The 20,778-nt window shown below is 38.7% G+C and overlaps 1 protein-coding gene across 1 annotated transcript in view; it reads right to left on the minus strand.

Annotated features, from left to right (window-relative positions):
* Positions 1 to 20,778, minus strand: part of rngtt (RNA guanylyltransferase and 5'-phosphatase) — a 125,974-nt gene that overhangs the window by 29,389 nt on the left and 75,807 nt on the right. Inside the window, exon 12 of the mRNA XM_084737479.1 lies at positions 14,578 to 14,646. Coding sequence (XP_084593605.1) covers positions 14,578 to 14,646 — 69 coding nt within the window. The remainder of the gene's footprint in view (positions 1 to 14,577; positions 14,647 to 20,778) is intronic.

Raw genomic sequence — 20,778 nt, forward strand, 5'->3', positions numbered from 1 at the left:
AACAGTATTTGTAAACGTCTACTCATGAATGTCAGCCCAGGAAAATCCACAGCCCTGAGGATCTGTTAAGGCTTGTTCCTAACCTGGCATGTAAAAATGTTGAAGCCACATTTTCAACCAAACTGAAATTTGCTTTCAATGAATCTGAGCCAGCAGAGCCATAGCAACAACACCATGAAAATCCAATCAGGCTGCAGATAAAATAAATAGCCGACCTTCAAAATCATTCCTAAATGAAAAAGTGCCGCCAGTTGCACTCGCTTTCATTGCTATTGTTAGTCTTGTCAATAAGTGACTGCACATACAAAACAAGAGCTTCATTACCGAGGTGCAAAACAGACCTTCAAACCTGAACCTTGCATTCTGAAACACATCTCTCATCTATCAAATTCATTTTCATGTAATGATGTTACATTGCATATAAATTACCTGCTGTTTCAAGTTGGAAATTCAAAGGCTGAGGGGAAGAAAAACTGAGGGAGATGCACAGTGTGAGAGCAGAGGTGCGGCTCTATGTTTTCTTAAATTCTTAAATAAGCACAGCATAAATGCCCGAACAAATTACCTTAATTACTTTATAATAATCAATTATTTTAACTGTCTTTGGAAATATGCAAGAGCATCTTTCTAGTAATGGATAACCTGACAGCCAACACACATGGAGTTACAAGGTCTAGCAAAACTCTCCAGCCCTAAAATAATTTACAACTCATTAATCTTTCCTGACTGTGAATATACATCATACTTGCATGCACACAAAGATATTACATATTAAGTATTTACAGTGTGCAACTTCATAAACGCAACTTAAACATAGAAAACTGATCTAGAATAGCTGTTTTGTTATTAATTAAAAACTTTTCAGTTATTCAAACAGTAAGTTAGAGCTTCCTTGTAAAGTTTTCTTGTAAACAAAACAAAAGTTATACTTAGATTCACTGTGTCTCCACAAAACATTCTGTACATCTGAGGAATGTCATGATACCAAAAACTCAAGGTATGACAAGTCCACAATACAATATTTAAAACAAAGACAAATAACGACTTGAAAAAATAGTTTCCTTTAAACGTAACACACCTCTGCTTTCCTTCTTGAATACAGTAAAATAAAAGTAGCCAGCCATGACCAAAGCATGTGGAAAAAAACAATGGCATGAATTGTTTGTTTGAATTATGTTTGTACAATATGTTCAGTTTTTATCACAATATCATGATAGTTAATATATTGGTACGTCACTATTTAATCCTTGAGGTCTAAAGGGTGTTGAAAGCCTTTCCTTTCTTTAAAAACCTTTTAAACAAGCCAATTTTTAAAATATTTTACATCCTACATCGTTTAAATCAGTGTTCACAAAAAATATTACAGGGCCACTGCAACCAATTTACAATGTTTTTATCTATTTTTATTTTATTTACCCTCAGTAGTTTCTGGTGGTGTAGAAGATGAGGTTGTGACAAATCAGCTACTTGAACTTCTACTGCAGCCTCATAAAACAGGTTGTGAATAAAATTTTTTTCGTGTGCTGCCTGATGGAGAAATACTTAGCAACTGCACATCCAGAAATGAGTACTGCAGCCCAGATGGTGAGATGGAGCCGTAGATGGTATTTTAAATAGAGTGAATTCCTATTGAAAATGTGATCTATGGTTGAAGTGAGTTGTTTCCCCCCCCCCGGCTCCTCCTCTACAGAGTGGAGGAAGCTCAGGCAGGCTACAGGAACACTGAAGGAGGGTAAGACAAGCACAACATTGTAAAAAGACATTCACAAGCGAGGACAAGTCCAACACTATAAGCTGATCTACTGTTTAGAACTGTCAATTGTCCGTCAGTGTAATGCTAAGTCTGTTAAAATACACACTCTGGAGTTGAAGTTCTGCGACATATTGCTCAATTTAATCATTATGAACATCTACTCCTTCCACAAGATTAATAATGATTTCTTAAGCAGACAATGATACGTACAGAGAAATTCGGCATGAATCTGAAGTCTAATTAATGTGAAACAGGCATACAAACAGCTATTCCAGCCTGAACTATAGATTTCAAAGGACGACACCGCAGCTGCAGCGTTGTTGTCAAAAAAGCAGGTATTTCAATTTAGCATGTTTCCTGATGACATATCATAATCATTTTCTGATAAATTACAGCAAATATATTAGATTTTTCCTTTGAAAAATTATATTTAGCAAACAGCAGTGTGTTTGCAGCAGAAAACAACATCCCTGTGAGTCTGGATAATACAAACCTCACTGTCAACAGTTTTTCATTTCTTCTCTAGAAAGCTGTTCGAGTGAAAACTGTTGAGTAAGAGGAAAAAAAATGTGTTATTGTATTTTGGGTGAATTCTTCTCTATTCCGTTTCTATTTTTATTATTTCTATCCTGAAACTTCTGTCTAACTCTCTCAATAACTTATAATTTGGTTGCTGCTTACTTCTTAAATGTTTCCTGGACTCTTATCTCTTGTTTAAGAATTCTGAGTATAACGAACTCTTATAAATTGTGCCAGCTTTCAAAAATACCAGCATGATGCGACTGCAGGCATCACCAACAGTGTAGCTGCGCAAGCACGGCTGGGCTGACTCTGCAGTTTTATATTTCTACTTTCTACTGAACCTTTTTGGTGACAAAGATAAAAACTCAAAGTAGTCCGCAAAAGTGCCACCTAAGACTTTACAACTTCCACAAGCAACAGCATTTTTATCATAGCCCAAATTGGACACAGAAAACACACCAGCAGTGCTTGCCCAAGCATGAGTGGGACATTAACGCTCCTCAAAAAACCTGGAAAAAGACAGGTTCATCAAAATAAGCAGGGATTACACTTTTTGCTTGACAGGTAATCAGTCAAACACCTTTCAGGATGCTATTGTAATGAAACCACAATGGGCATCAGTTAAACAACAGAGGTTTGTTGTGGCTGGCAGTACCAAACTGTAGCCTTTCCCTGATGTCAATACGGGGAAATAAATAACCTGGGGGAAGGGAGGCCAGCTATTAGAATCTAGGGAGAGAGCAGCAAACAGACAAGTTGACAAGCTATTGAGCGGCTGTACATCAGAGATCTGTTACCCTTTTAACGTCCAGAAATAGCCAGGTTCTGTTTGATGGAGTATGATCCATATTTGTACAGGGAGAAATAGGGTCCTATCATGTTCACTTTGCCTGAGAGTACAGGGACAAAAACAGTTGAAAACACTGAACCAGATGACTAAAATGTGGAACCATAACTCTTCGTCAAGTACAGTTTCAACAATCCTTCTCATTAGTACTGTCACCAGGGGATCATGTAATCGCTTTGGGACGAGTGTGTGTGTGTGTGTGTGTGTGTGTGAATGCATGGTTCTTCTCACACTGCAATCTTCCTTGTAAATCTTATGAATCCCTTTTTACATCTCCTTTTCAGAGGTGGACAATTTTCCCTGCAAAACTGATCTGAACTCAGTAAATCCTGCTAAATACATTATAAACCTCTATTAACATGTCTCCTCTTATTATTTGTGCAATCCTCCCATAGAAGCGTATACAATGATTAGGGAGGCAAATGACATGCAAGCTGTGACTGCAGCCCTGCGTGCGTCTGCTTGATAAATGCAGCTCATATATTCGAGGGAGAATGTGTCACATCTCCGCCTGAAAAAACGGTCTACAGAGAGGGAAGATGACCATTTTCACCATCTCAATTTAGCAAATTAGCATGCTAACATTTGCTATTCATCAATAAACACAAAGAACAACTAAGGCTAATGGGAATGTGTTTCATTATAGAATAATGTACTATCACAATTAATCAATGAATCATTTGGTCTATAGACCAGCAGACACGGTGTCTAGAAGGGATCCCAAGATTTGCAAAATTAACTCATCATGATTTCAGTTAAAATGATCACTTTTGCAAGATCTTTCACAGGTCTGGGGTTCCCTTCTAGACACCGTGTCTGCTGTTGCCTGTTGTCAGCGACAGCATGGATTATTGGATTGATGACATTACATAATGACCCTCAATAAGTGACAAAGGTTCATTTAAGGATGACGATATTAATGCTCTTCAAATTTTACGTAGTAGTAAAATTACATAGATATTGGTTGTGACAATGGACAGAAATAAATAACAGAGAAATAGAGAAAAAAATCGGACCATACCCACCACGTTTAGGTGATGAAGAACTGTTATATTCAAGTATTCAGGTAATCAAGTTTTTGTGGAACAAAGGCTCATATTCTTGATAAACTAATGGCGAACGCCCAGCAAGTCTATGTAGAGTGTTTGGTCTCAGACAGGGGCGCTCCTCGTAAAGTATCTTTTTTTTTTTCAAAGCTGAAGTTTCAAACTACGGTCTGAGCAGCTGAGAACTGCACAGGTTCTTCTCCACTTGTTAGACATTATCACCAAAAGAAATGTTACATGAAAAGCACATGTAAAAGCAGAAAATTTTACACTTCTTTTGACAGCTTGCATTCAAGTGTGCTCATACTGTAAGGAGATGCCACTGCAGCAATGGGTGCTTGTTTACTTCCAGTACTTCTGCAGATTTGTGTATAAAATGCCCAAAAAAAAAAAGAAAAAAAAAAGTGAAGAATGGTGATCACAGTTTCATTTCTGTCTTCAAATTGCTTCTTTTCAACCAACAATCCAATACCCAAATGCTCTCCATAAATGACAAAGAAAGCAGCAAATAACCTGACATTTTTGATTAGTCAAACAAAAGAAAATGAACCTGCAGCTAATTTTCTTTTGTTTGACTAATCATTTAATTGAATTATCACTGCAGCTCTAGATAAACTCAAATTCATTAAATTTTTTTGAGCTATATATAAAAAACAGGTTGGGAAATAAGCACCAGCAACAAGCCAAATACTAGTAAAATATTAAAGTGGCTGGTAGATTTCAGACACAAAATAACAACTTACTACTGATTGTCGGGTGAATTTGAACATCTATCTGTCAGTGACTGATAGATATTCACATACAGAAAAGTAAATTTCTCACCTTGGTGGTGGACGCCGCCATTTCTTGAGCCAAGCTGCTCGCATGGCCAAAAAGTTTGACTGAGAGTTAGATGTTTCTTTGTATCTATAATGGATGCTTTCCATATACTGCTTAATCTTTGCCCTTGATTTTGTAACACTTCAAAAATACAGCATACTGCAGCTGAGAATTATATTGAATTTGCTTTGGAGTTTCTAAGTTTAGGTCGCATCCCCCTCTGTCTCTCTCATTATGGTCTGAAATGTTTTGGCTTTTGTGGGTAATGAGTAATAAATAAATCATAGCTATTAAACACAATCATTCTAAGAGCAGTTTAAGAGCAATGATATGAGATACACAACAAACCCCGGCAATATCTTCAGCACAATTATTCATAAATACTTGAGCCTCTGCTTCACATCAAAAGGCTGACGAGTCTATAATTATACACATATACCATCATAATCACAGATGTAGTGATCTTGTCAAATTATATCAGAAGCCATCCGTAATAAAGAAAAGCTTAATAACTGTGGAAAGTGTACTTCTGTTGAGGAAAAAGCAGCTTGCTTGAGGGTACACTTCAAAATACGATACGCTTGATTACAGTGTTTTCTTTCAAACTCTCATTTTAATAATAGCTTTTTTGCTCTGAGGTAGACTTATTGTTTAGGTGTGCTGCTGATTATAGATAAACGGCTGGACAAGTCCAACAAATCTGCTCCTCCACAGAGAAAAGCTCCCACTGGCCCACTTCTTTGAGAGTAACACTGACACTATATGTGTGTGTGTTTTGGTGTGAATGTATAAAATGGCATCGTTTGTCTTAGAATAAACAAGGTTGAGGGATAAAGAGACAGGGGACATTAAATAGTAAATCTTGACATAAATTGTCTGAAGTTATGACACATGGATACTCTGAAGAATAGCAAAGCCCACATAAAATGATTATACTGATTCATGAATCACATAAAATGCACAATAACCAACGACTTCACATCCTAAACCCACATATCTGTCTCAGATCATTTTTCACAATATGATCCACAAATCTTCAACTTCACTGGGTCTAAAATTTATATATATCACACCTTCTGTACCAACTTGTAGCTTATAGTACAGTTGGAATGATTTAAGATAAAACAAATAAAAGCACAGTATAGAACAAAAGTTCTACTTTGTACTTGTTTTTACAGGGATCACCATCTGGAGTGCATTCCCATAAGCAATTCTGCCATCTGTGGCGACGGTTCTGTTATAAATTCAAAATCTATCTGATGGTCCCTAAACAAAGCAAACGTATTCCAAGGACACCGTGTGTGGTTTGAGATAACACGCCCGGTGACTGCAGGCTGCTGCAGTTTCAACCTTTGTGCTAATGTTAATGGACACACACACACACACACACACACACACACACACACACACACACACACACACACACACACACACACACACAGTAGCAAGACCCTGCTGAGATTAACCCCGAGACCGCCCTAATCCCATGCACACAAGGAGAGATTAACATTGTAGTGGCTGACATAGCGATCAAGAAAAATCAATGACTTTGGAAAACAATCACAAAGTGAGGCAGTGTTATTGGCCCCCTACTAACATTAATGGCTGGGAGAAGTGTTAGTGATAAAAGCATTTAAACTCATTCTCAAGCTGTTGAATTTGTTGCAAACTGCTGTGAATGGGCCTTTACTAAAAGAGTAATGTGCTCGTAAAATGTATCATATATTTAGTGAGAGGCTGGGATTGACCAAAGATAAGTCTTCTTATACTGAAGCAAAACCTTGTGAGTTCTTTTATGTATGAGAGGAAATTTAACACCCCAGCAGTGATGCTATTTTTTTCTGTCCTGACACTGATTCCAGTATTAGATTGTACACAGAGCAATGCAGGATGGCATGCTGTAAACTTTACAGAGTCTCATACTGATTACTGTTCACCCCAAAATAAAAAAAATAGTCATTATCTACTCCCCCTCATGCTGATTGAGAGTCAGGTTTAAATTTTTAGTCCACAAAACACTGCTGGAGTTTCGTAGGAAAACAACATTGCAGATTCTCTCAAACAATGTAAGTGAATGAGACTTGGATTACACCAGATGAACAATAAAAGGCACTTTGTTTCTTTTTTTTTTTTGAAAATTGGCCACCATTGGCATATATTGTTTGGGAGATTCTGCAACGTTGTTTTTCTGCAAAACTCCAGCAGTGTTTTGTGGACTAAAAAACTAAACCTGACCTTCATTTGGCATGACGGTGACTAAGTAATGGTTAGATTTCATTTCTGGGTGAACTATCCCTTTAACCAACCTCCCCTACTTCTATCTACTGTGGTAGAGTGTTTGGCTGACAACACTGTCAGCAGCCTGGCAGGTGAGACTCTGCGTGGTGTGTATTATATATGTGACAAATTAATATACCCCCCGAAATGTCTGGCTGATACTCAATCCCCCTTCATAATGTCTGTACGTGAATCCCCACCATAAATCTGACTTATATGCAGGTGGCTCCTGGTTGGCAACACCTCCACGTGAAAATGAGAAACACCATCAAAACATCACGGCCCAAGACTCTCTGTTCTTTCATACTTAATGAATTTGGCTAAATTAAATTAAGCAATTAAACATTGTTTCTTAGTGAAGAGGGAAAAACAATGGAGCTCTACAATGCCCCAAAGGAGAATGTGTTTCCACATAAAGAACGCCAAGTCTTCACTCCAGGAGGTGGCATTAAGAGCTCCCCCACAAACCGACATGATAGCTCCCACTGCTCAGCATCCGTCACAAATAATGACTTATTTACACAGGTTGGCATGTGAGAGAGATTTTAAACAAGAGCCGCTGTGTCAATCAATAATCCTATGACACAGGCTAAGGGTCAAAAAAGTGAAAACATGCAGTAAACCACACAATGACAAACTTTTTATATTCAAGATGACCAGAACAACATCAAACGTGGACAGTTTGAAGACACGCTGACTAAGCGCGGCTCATTATTGGTGAATGGTTTCTGCTGTGTGCTGCAGACTAAACAGATACAGAGTACAAATATATCACAAAATCAGAAAATTGTACTCTTTGCCTTTCAAATATTTTATTCCAGTAAGTCTTTTCTCAAATAAAAGAAGATAAAAGTGCCAAGCAGCAGCAATGCTCCTTGTCCCCTTATCTGCCTCTAGCCAATTCTCCCCTGTAAATATTTAATAACCTCTACAGATACACATACAGTTGGAAAAGGACTTGTCAAGGATGACTTTTGTCTCTTGCTATCTTTTCTGAGTCTCATACAATAGTGATGTTGAGGGCTATGAAGGGGAACAAGACAGTAACAGACATTACCACGGACTATTTTCAAACAGACCCACAAACAGCAGGCACAAGTCATGACAATTTGCATTTTTTCTGTTACCGTGTTAAGTGTTGTGTCTGTCACCCTGCCATCATCAGGCCTGTGGTTGTTAAGGACTGTTATCATTATTTAGATTTGTCTCTGCTGCTGTATTTTAGCACTTGCAAAGCTTATTGTGATGATACCAAGGTCGCTGTTTCACAGTTGTTCTGATTAGCCCAGTAAGGTTAGATGCCTTTGAATAAAATTAATCCAGTTTAGTTAGTAATAACTGTTGGTTTAACATGAAAATCCTTGTGTTATAATGCATCTAAAAGGGATTATTTGAGGGATTGTTTGAGATTATTTTGTGCCAAGCCCCCAGTTTGGAGAAGTAGAGAGGGAGCACTATATTTTAGCCACTTAAAAAGGTCTAATGAAAAAATATCAATATCAGTTTAAGTGCACAATATATATAGAATATTTCCACCCCTTTACTTTGCAGTCAGACAGCCTTTTCTGATGGGAAACTCCCGTAACATAAGACAAATATCGCCCTCTTCAAACTCGCCAAACTCCAATCACGAAATCAGTAATTTTACCTCGCAGAACATGGAAGTTGCTGGTCTAGTGCTGCCTCTATCTGTTGGTTTGTTTGTGTTATTGTTTGACTTCGGTGAATCAGAATTACACATTTGAAACACCAGAGTCAAACAGTAACACAAACAAACCAACAGACTGAGGCAGCGGCAGACCAGCGGCTCCCATGTTCACTAATTTCACCAGTGGATTTTGGCTGGTTTGAAGAGAGCAATATTTAGCTTTCATAACTGCTGTTTCTTGTCAGAAAAGTCTGACAGCAAAATACAGCAATGAACAGAGCATTACATCCTGGGCAGAAGAATTTAAAGAGCAGCCTACTTAATATACCAAAGTTTGTATAATATTCATTTTCTGTGTTGTAATATAATTAAAAATTGGACTATGCTTTGGTTTTAAAATCCTCCTTTTTTATGAGGTCTCAAGTTTGGCACATATGGCCCTCTCTGCTTCTCCTAACTGGGGCTATGCAGACCGCCATCTTCTGTAGCTAATTCACTGACTAGCAATCAGCACCTCAATCAACCCCGCTTCAAAAAATCAGAACTATCCCTTCTCTGTCTGTGGCAGATTTACATAACCAAAAACCCTCATGAACAAGCTGTTTGTTTAATGGAGATGCTGCAATCGAAAAGTAAAGCCAGACAGCGTTGCATAATATTTTCTTTTGTTCTTTCACATCAGATGGCCGACTATTTGCATCATCATTTAGTCGCAATAGACTTGCCAGCTCTTCCGACCCGGCCCATTTGTTCGAGCGGCTGTGCAGACAGGAACCAGCTGCTGAACCTCGAGAGTTTGGAGAGATTTCCTGCTGTCAGTTTCATGGAACTGCTGAAATAACATCTTAATGAACGTTGATATGATCGCAGATTCACAAATCAGACTGAGCACGGACAGCTTTAATGGCACTGGGAGACATGGAAATTGTCTATGGTGGCAATTTCTAAAATGAACTGTAGATCAAACACAGCCTTGCAGTGCTGTGAAAGGACTTCCATCCAATTCAAAGGCGAGAATTACATAAGGGAGGTGAAAAAAAGGTAACCACCAAAAAAAGAAACGACTTGCGTGAATGACGACCTGTCTATGCAATCAGTTTTCTTATTGACAGGACATTTTCACACCCCCGGTTGATTCTATTCCTGCTTGCTGAAAAGAAATCTTTTGAAAACGGTAAAAAGCACCTGCCAAAACAAATCACAGACCCCAGTTAACAGTGTAGTCCTAATCCATGACTGAGATGCGGATGATGTTGTTGCAATTTCCTTGGCCTGGTCGATAAATGCCACATACGTCCTCACATCCAGAGGGCCACAGTGCTTTCAGTACCTTTCTCTGTTGCTCATGATCCATCAAATCACTGAGGCCACAGAGGACAAGATGACCTGAGATCAATGGCTGCCTGCATAAAAAAGCAGCAACCCTAGTTCTCTAAATCCAAAACCATTTTCTGCTCAGGATTGTGTACAATTTAGAAATTCAATACAATCTCCTAAAAATATTCTCCAAAGCATTTCTTGCATAATCTGCAGCTATAACAGACACCAATGATCATATGCTATTTTTGTGTAATTAATTTTTCTTCTGCAAATATACTGTGCAATATAATTTCCCCTACAGTTTAATAAATTGTGTGCTGTGGAAATAAGAAAACTAAGTCTAATTAGCATGCCCCCTAGGCAAATGCACAAGCACTTTTTCATAAACAAGCAAAAACCAAATATACGAAAAACAGAGAGGGGAAATATTCATCAGCAAGAAACAGCACAGTGCGGCAGGCATTTCAAGCACCTGCAAAAATAAGACATTTATGTTGTGATATTGACCAGGACAGTGATGCATCAATTAGCCAGCCTCGGAGAGACATTTGCTGGTAGATGCAGATCACCACTGCTCATGCTGTGGTGGAGACAGAGTGCAGCTGTGTGAGCCTGCCTCCTCCAAATTTCATTGCCAGCTCTCCTGAGAACCATTGCTACCTGGTGGCTATAGCCACGGTTATACACTGTATGATAATTACTTCACAAATCACAGAGAGGAGCAAAAATTGCAAAATGCTCAGCAACAAGAGGGAGAAACACAGAGACTAAAGCAGAATAACCAAAGAAACCACTCTGCATTTAATCTGTTACATATGGAGAAAAGAGACATACTGCCAGTGTTTGGGGGATTAACTAGTTACATGTAACAGTGTTACATAATTAAATTACAAAATAAATGCATCTGTAATTGATTACAATTAAAGAAAATATGTCATCAAATTACAGTTACTAATCAAAATGTTGATGATTACAATAGGGCTGTGACAATAACCACATTACCGCAGCCATGTGAAGCCTAAGCTCAATGAGCTCATTACCATCATCACTGCAAATTTTATTTTGAGTGGTCCACCACATAATGAGATCAGTGCATTCATCTATTAAAACATGTCTATGGATCTACTCTGTCACACACAAGTCAGTCAAAAAAAGCATTGGCAAACTAAATCCAAGGCATCTTGGGATTGCCAGTGGATGGCTAGCAACATGTTAACAACAACAAGTGATAGAAAAATGGATAAATAACTACAGAAGACATTCTGTGTTGGATTTATCATTACATATTTATTTTACCACATCTCCAGAACAGATGCTGAAGTTCATGGTTGGATTACAAAGCTTCTGAACGGGATACGATCTCACTGGGCCATCGTTGTAAAAAAGGTGCAAGTCTGCTGCTCACTTTTACACTGCAGTGTAGTTATGCTACACTTTTAACAGTGTGTGTCAATGAAGTCCGATAAAACGTAATTATTTGATTTTTATTTGAGAGGGACGACGCAATTTAACATAAATCCAATACAAAGTATGACACTGTGTTGCACAGAGAGTTAATAGCTATTGCTTATTTTCAACTCTTGTCCACAGTTGGGCTTTTACATGTAGGCGGTCAGTGTTATTAAAATAGAAAGCTTCAAAGCTTAAGACATTATTAAGGCAGTCACTGCCTAAACCGTCATCCTGTGCTAATATGTTGCTTTGTCACCACCATTTGAAAAAGTCCTGACTGTCACAGCCCTACATGAAAACACTTACAGCCAGTTCTGGGGAGTGAGGAGTTAAATTTTACAGTATTACATAACTAAATTGCAAAATAAACATAATTGTAATCCATTAAAATTACTGAGAGAGAACGTGTAATTAAATTAAAGTTATTAATTAAAATGTTGGTGATTACAAAGGGCTTTCATACAAATATATTCTTTCCTGTCAAAAGCTTATATGTAGAACAGAACATTCATTAAGTTGTTTTGCATCTTTTCGCCATGTAGGAAGGCTTCTTTTGGCATATTTCTGGACAATGTGAGACAAATTTGCGAGGACTAACTTGAGAGCAACACCATCAGGGGAAGGATGACTTACAAGGAGCTGTCTCTGTGTCTAGACAGGCTCCATTCATTGGGCAGTAAGGGCTCAAATTTAGAGTGTCGTTTTTGAGTGGATCTCTTGTTAAAATTTGCACCACCTCTCATCCGCCAATCACATCAATGCAAATTAAACACTGAAATGCTCACGCACGTCACGACTCAACTACTGCCACAGCATTCAGTATTAGACATCCACCAAAATCCTCCACAAACTACAGCGCATCAAAAACTCAGCTGCCGTCTCCCCGTCCACATCCTCAGAGATCACATCACCCCAGTCCTTCAAGACCTGCAGTGGCTCCTCATTCAACAAATAATCCCGTTCAGAATTCTTCTCATCACCTACAAAGCCCTCCACAACGTGACCGCCTCCTACCTCCCTGACCTCCCGCACAACATACTCTGCACTCAGCGACCTCAGACCCACCGACACCATCAATACAATCAAAGAAGCTTATTACTATTTGGTGCTTTCTACACAATGTCCGTCTGCGTTTTGGCTTAAGAAACAACTGTATTACGTGTTATTAGAGATGTGGTAACACATTCCCGGTGTTACGCCACCAAAAAGAAAACATTAAGACGACGAAAAGGATGAAGAGACAACTCACAGAGACAGGGCTCAACAATAAGAACTATCTGCCTGCCCAGGGCAAGTAAAATGCCACGTCAGGCTACTGCATCTAGCAACTCACTTGCCCAGCCAGGCAAGTGGTAAAAAAAGAATTAAACTAGTAAACTATTTTGATAATCAAATTAAGTCATTTTTCACACAACGCTGTTCTCAGCCATTTTGTAGATATTCCATCCATATATTAAGAATTGACAAGTCTTTGTTGTCATTTGATAACCACTAGTAAATAAAACAATTTGACTGTAAGTAGATTTCTGACCCACGTGCCCGATCAGACAAATGGAGGGAAAAAAACCCCACTAACAAAGCACCAGGTAGAGATGAGCATTTTTTTAAAATGTGGCATCTGAATGACACAAGGTGTTATTGAAGTTATTCGTTATTTTTAGTCAAATACTGCATGATGCAGTTGTATGGCTGGTAAAATACTTTTCCCAACCAGTTGCAGATGCGCTAAAAAAGTTAATTTTGTGCCAATCTGCTGGATTCAATCCTGCCAAAAACATCCTGCTGCTCTTCATGCTATTATGAAATTCTGAATTTGAAATATTCTCTTCATGGTGGAGAACTTTAAACCATAAGCTTGGACGAAATATGTTCAAATTATATTTAATTAGAGTGCAGTACTGCTCAGGCATGTTTATAACTTGAAATCTAAGAACTGTCCATAACTGGACACTGGAAAATACACTGTTGGGGTTATATTTTTCTCTTGTTGTGTATATGATTGTGCTTTTTCTATTTTCTTTGTAAAGCTGTTTTTAGTCTCTGGTTTTGATAACTAGTCTGAAAATTTACTCTATTATTATAATTATTATTTTAGAATTGCTTGAGGGTTTAATTAATAACATGACCTCCTGTAATGGCCTCAATATGTAGATGATGTACATTAATCTATGAAAGACATGATTCACCATATTTCCACCAGATTTTAAAGACACAAAGAAAAATAATTTGAGTACAGAGAGGCAGATTACCACAGAATTTACATACAGATTGAGGTACAGTTCCTGAAAATGAATAGAATGTGCCAGACCTGAGAATAATATGCAAAAACTCATTCAGGATCAGGGCACTGATATTTTTCTTAAGCAGCATTAGCGTCAGCAGGTACTACAGCTATCTGCAGCTTTTTTTCCCCCATTATCTCAAAATACCTGTCTCTCTCATTCCTGCTCTAATGTTACGTCTGAAAAGATATTTCATATATTACACAGTGGAACAGAGACCCCTGAGTCCATCACAGGAGACCAGAAGAGAAGCAGTATTAGTGTCACAGATAAAAGTGATTTTCTGCTGCTCTAAAACCAAGTAAATTAGTCCTCTAGTCTCTCCAAGGCCATTTCTGCCGTAACACAAACTGCCATGTGTCTGTTTTACTGTGCAGCCTCTTACAGGGAGGCCTCTGTTTATGTGAAATCATGTAGGAGTGTGGTTTCCTTTACAATAACACAGGGTGAGACTGATATATAGAGTGACAAACGGCGGGTGGTTGTGACAAGCTGTCCGACTCTTATGTAAGAGCTCGGTGGAAGAAAAAGCAATGCCTGACAATCAACCTGTGGCAACAGGGCTGCGGCTTTGAGAAATGACAGATTGTCATACACAGATGGAGGCTTACCCCGCATGGCTGGAAGATAAGCCCGTCGACTTCGTGGCTGACCTGAGACGTGAAGCTGCCTTCCAGTAGCTGAAAAATAGAGAAAAGGAGGACACAGTTTCAGTCAAGCAAAACTGATAAATGACAAGACGGGTGGCTGAAAGCTTGAACAGGGAACACACGAAATGACATTGATTTATAAAGTCAGCTGTAGCTTTTTGAGTCTCCCAACATTACCTAAGCCTCGAAGAGTGAGTAAAGTATTGAGTCTCCACATAACTGGAGGGTATACTTGAAAAACCCCACTGAGGCTACAAGCACAAAGTCAGAAAATTTGTTTTCATCCTTCTAGCCCTGAAACTAAGCAATAATCTCTTTAATTGATAATGCATGACTCAGAGATCAATATCTATAGCTTGGCAGCCCAGGTTGAGGACAAGAATAGTATCAAATCATTAAGTTCCTGATGAGTGGGAAGGGTGGATTTCATCTCCTCCCTTAACACCAACCTCAAGCACCACAGCTGTTGCGGAGAAAAGGAACCTACGGCACCACATTAGATGAGGGAAGCCCAGGAGACGTGGCAGAGCTACTGTACAATAAAAGCACATTTTCTACATCATGAAGCACATCAACAGCCACGGCAACTACAGCAAGGATTATTAGAGGCACTAGAAAAAGGCTGACTGTACTTTATTTATACCAATTTAAAGGTCTGGTGCATAAGATTAGCAGGGGTTAACAGGCAGAATTATATATGTTTTCATTATAATCACCTGAAAATAAGAATTATTGTGCTTCTGTTACCTTAGAATGAATCGTTTATATCGACCAACACCCTCTAGATTAGGGATGTGATGGTATGGATTTTTACTGTGATAAATGACAAGCCGGTAATTTTTCCCCCGGGATGGTGGTTTGTGCGACTGCCTTAATATTTAAGTTTGTTTCTTTTACTTGAATGATGTACACTGTCGTAAGTGTAGTGTAGCATGAGTGAGCATGTTGTTAGCTGCCCAAGATACATTGAGTTGAGCCTGTTGACAAATCAGGGACTGTGTTCCTGACTTGTGCGTGACGGCACTGTTCTGTTGATGTTTGAGGTGACGGGAATGAACTAAACCCTGTGGTCGGCATCACATGACCGCAGTATTGCGGTAATCTTCAAAGCCCTACTCTAGATACGGCCTTTCATGTTTTGTGGGACTTTCACTGCCACCGTATGTTCTCCTACAGGCTTGGAAGGGGAGAGTGACACAATGTGTTTGTGATCTGCAAGGTCACAGCTAAATGCCACTTAATCCTGCACACTGGTCCAAAAGAGTGCTGTCCCTTTTTGAGCCATCTTTCAAGTAAGCCCTCTCTTCCTCTGTCTACGATGGGTTTTTACAACAGACATGGAAGGATATTAGTTAGCAGGGGGACATAGTTGGGGATTAACATTTTTACCAGGTCCCTGTTTGCACTTTTGTTTCACAGCAAGAAGGTTGAGAGCTCGAGTTTACATGTTCACTCCATGTCTGCATAGGTTTGCTCTGGGTTCTCCTGTTAGTACCTCTGGAACAAGCTGTCTGGTTTGGTCACCCAGGTGCTGAACAGTGGCTGCAAACTGCTCCTAAATTGCAGATTCCACTGGGCATGGCACATATGCGCCATTGTTTTGTCCTTCCTCTGCATGGCTGCATGTCCCACCAGCAGCGTTACAGAAGTGGAGCATTTTGCCCGCCTGCTTACGTTGACTTGCTCAGATTTAGTTGATTTGGTCCTTTTTCCTTGCTTTTTTTGTGCTTCTACCAAAGTTATGTAGGCCACAAATTTAAACAGTTTCTTTTTTTTGTCTAATTTTATGATCGCAAGACTGCACCGGGTGTTTTTGCAGTTGTCCCTTTCACATCACGCTTCATCTTCACATGGCACCTGGATAATAATGTGCTTTGGGGTCATTTGGTATCTTCTGCAGGTTTCTTATGTTCTGTGTTATCTTGTACTGTCTTTTTTACAACGGAAAATGGAAGCATACAGCTCCATCAACTGTATAAAACTAACCATCAATATTACAGAAGGTAAGGCTGAAAATCAGAAGCAGGTAAGCTCATAAAAGTGCCGCAGTTACATTCCAAACACAAAGCAGAAAAGAAATTGTACAATGTCAAGAATTGTATGCAGTAAGTATAAATGTGAAGAATATGAGACTTTTGTGTGCTTAGACAAGGAGACAATATGATGGTGCCACCCAAGGTTAGCTGAGTGCTACATCTTAAGTGATATTTGAAAATGCAGGGAACTGAAATGCAAGACCTTCAAATCAATGTCTTAAGAGATGAAACTTCAAATGCATGGTAATTCAACCATATAATTTTCACAAAACTAAAACTTTGCATAAAGTTTAATGTGATGTCGTGTTCTTTGTGATGGATGATCAATCAGAACAGAGTTTATTTCCATACTGCACTGGCATAAAGAAAAATCTGCTGCTTCTGTCTCTTGGAAGGTAGAAAATCAATCTAAAAACGTATCATATGCCTCTGAAAATGTTCAGCTGTAATGTAATACCAAATGCCAAATCTAATATATGATCGCATGTAACTATGCAGAGAAGAATCTGTAAGCTTTTTAAAGGGTAGACAGTAACAGACTGCAGAACAATGATCGATTATCAATTGCAAAATAAGAACTAGGACTCTAACGAAGAACTGGTCAGTATAAGTATTGCAAAAATAAAGATACTGTTCATATTTAGTGGGTTGGGGTCTGCACCAAACAAACACATTTTACTATATCTGTAGAACAAAATTTGTAGGCCAGGTCATCTATGCAGCACAACACTGCATCTTATAATGCTGTTTTGTCACTCATTTTCCATTTTTCAAAACCTTGCAGCTTTTGGATATTGCACTTGGCCACATTGCAATTTTTATAATATTTTGAATATTTCTATTTGATACAATTTTTTCATGTCAGTGGAAGCATTCTGGAAATAATCCAAATGTTTTTACAGGTTATGAAATGTAGACCTGACACCTTGTGGTCAGTTGGTTGATGGGTTGGTTGTTCTGCTCTTGTCCAACCAAAGTCTCATTGATCACTGGTGTTACTTTAATAAGGAGAGAGGGGCTTTTTAATTCTTTATGGTTGGGGGATGGATGTATTTTATTTATGAGTGACAGGCTATTTACTGAACATTTACTTGATGATGACTAAGTGATGTCTAAAAAGCAGCACAAATTGCCCCCAGCCTCATAGGACAGAAGACCTGAGAGGATAAAAAGTTTATTTTGATGACAACCTGTGTGTGGATTTTACTCCGCCTGACAGCTTTCTCAATGAGCGCCTGCCGGTAATGCTTTAAGCTCAGTGATGGATAAACACCACCTGTCGTCACATCAGTTGTAAGTTTTGTCATGTTTTAGGTTGTTTTAGTGTTTATTTTGTAGATTATCCTGTTGAATTTGGTGCTAGAATGTTGCTAATGTGGCTACTGCCACAGGCTGAGGCAATGATGGACTAATGCTGTAATACTGAGGGGCAATCAAGAGAAGCTGTGTGACTGTTAAGCCTTATTTGAAGCCAAGTAAATAGTGACAGGAGTCGGCTGGATATTGTTTATTCATGTTGTTTTTTTTTGTGGAAGTTTAGACTGTAGCATGAGCCGCTTTAGCTGTGGTGTTGTACAGAAGCCGACTGGTTCTGCTATGTGATGTGTGTGTGTGTGTGTGTGTGTGTGTGTGTTTGTGTTGCTGCTGTACGTAACTCTATTCTACTTGGTAGAAACTGTCAAACTGCAGGAATTCATTTGCTTGGCAAAGTTGTGAAACTTTGATTAGCTCCCATTGAGGCTAAGAGGTAGAGTACACTTGATACACTGTGGCTGATTTGATTAATCATAACATGAGATCCTTTTTTTTTTTTTTTTAACCCATCGGTCAATTGGTTGAAGAGTAGGTAGAATTCAATTGACCAAGATTTTATGCACTTGACTGCAGCTCTAGTGAAGTCAATAAATGTAGGCTGAAAATAATTTTTATAAACATCTTAAATAGAAATAGGATAAAAACTGTAAAATGATAAATCCAAAAAGGTATTCACATGCTGTGGAATAATGTGCAGAAAAGGATGATGAGTCACCGACACTCACAAGGGCTTCGTCATTATCTTTTGCTGTTAAGTGAGAGGAGATATTTTTGCCATCTTTTCCGTGGAAACTTCACAAGTAACCTTTGCTTTTCTGTATGTTCATGCAGAGGGTAAATATTATATTTAGGCAGACAGGAAATGGCCTTGATCAATAAACCAGAAAGCGAATGCATTAGTGCACTGCAGTGGATATCAGATATCACATTCAAGCCATCAAGATGGCCCCAAGCAGGACGCGATGCATTTCAGCCATACGGGAAGGTACTGAAAGGTGGAACAACACTATTGTGCTGAGAGTGGCCTTTTATAACATGCTGTTAGTTGCCTCCTAGCTGAATGAGACAATAAATTGAAATGATTAAACTTTAATTAACAAGGCCTGCATCTCTCCACTGACTGTCCAGCTCTGCTATTTCAATCAGCAGGCACGGACATCGTGAGTGCCTGCTGACAAGGAGATAGCAAAGTATTCAGCAGATATGGAGTCTGTCAACAATCATCAGAGCCAAGACACATTCACTATGCAGGAGATGACAGATCGTTGTCATCTGTCCTGGTGCTGCCTGGACACTAACCAAATTATAACCTCAATCACAAATACAAGAAAGCGTGTAATATAACATAACTACATTTGTTCTTAATGTAAGGCGGGTAAACAATTTCATAAACAGCAGCACTGCAGGCTTGTAAGAGACAAATTTGTCCTGTGAAAGATGCCTCTGACCTGTGCATTTTCTCAGCTGCTCAGTGAATAGACATCTAAAATAACAGATTTAGACTTTCTCAAAAAATCTATCTGAAGTGAGGAGACATTGCTGTATAATACATCAGATGATATTGCTGCAAAGGAGGACATTTATCCATATTTAGAAATGAATGAAGAAAGATATTGGTGTGTGCAATGTGTGACAAAACTGTTCAATATTGCTGTGAAGATATAACTTGCGATGACTTGTGTGTATATTAGCTGGTAATTATCTGGAAGTTGAGATTAGGGCTGGGTACCACTGAAAAATGTTCAATAACGCTACCTGTGACTTCGATGCCACACTTTTTTCCACTCCAGACTAGAAGCTCAGGCAGGAAGAGTGCAGGAGCGTAAGATGAGCACAACGTTGTAATTTGACTAACAGGCAAGGATGAGTCCTCCACTGTAAGTTGATTAGATGTTTATAATTGTCTATCAATGTAAAGTTAAACCTGTTATCCTGAAAACAAAAGCCTACTGCTCTGAACATACACACTGTGGAGTTGGAGTTGAGTGACTGCCTGCAAGACTCCATTAACATATTGCTCAATTTAACCGTTATAAATATCTGCTCCTTCTAAAAGATCATTGATGATTTCTTATGACTCATAAACAGTCACTTACCAATTTTTGCACAGTATTCGGCATTAATTTTAATTCTATTAAATGTGAAATGGGTAAACAACAACAGAAGTTACACACCAGAATAGAAATGTTAAGGGGGGCACTGGCTGTAGTTTTGTAGTCAGAGTATCAAGTATTTTAACTTAGAATGTTTCCTTAATCTCTGATGACATATCTCGGTTATGGTCATTTTCTGATTTATTACAGTAAATATATCAAAGACTTCTCCTTTAAGTCTGTTTCCACAGCACTATTTTCTCTTAAATTTACTGTGTTTCCACTCAGGTTTGTCTGTATGTAAATGTGAAAAGTTTTCTTCTGTTTTGGACAGAACAAAGACATCCTGTTCTCTGTTCGGCACTCTTTATCAAATAGAAGCAAGAAAAGGTTTGGTGACAGCATTGCGGACCACAGCTTTCCATTTGCAGAGCACTGACTTTACTAGAGAAAAATACTATATTCATACCACTGGATCATTTCACATTTCCACAAAATACATTGATGCAAAACATCGCTATTTCTCAAAAGATGTTTTTCAAGGAAGTAAGTGAAGTCATCAGCGCCGCATGGAGCACTACATACATTTATGTAAAGCAACAGAAAATTGTTTCCGTCTCTGCTGTATCTGCAAAGAAAGCAGAGCAACATCAGTGCTCTCCAGAATGATGAATGAGTCACAGCAGATCACACAAAGCTTGACAATCATGCTGACATGG

This window comes from Lutjanus erythropterus, chromosome 15, assembly GCF_056507025.1.
Source record: "Lutjanus erythropterus isolate fLutEry1 chromosome 15, fLutEry1.hap2, whole genome shotgun sequence".
In the NCBI taxonomy this organism is placed as follows: Eukaryota; Metazoa; Chordata; class Actinopteri; order Lutjaniformes; family Lutjanidae; genus Lutjanus; species Lutjanus erythropterus.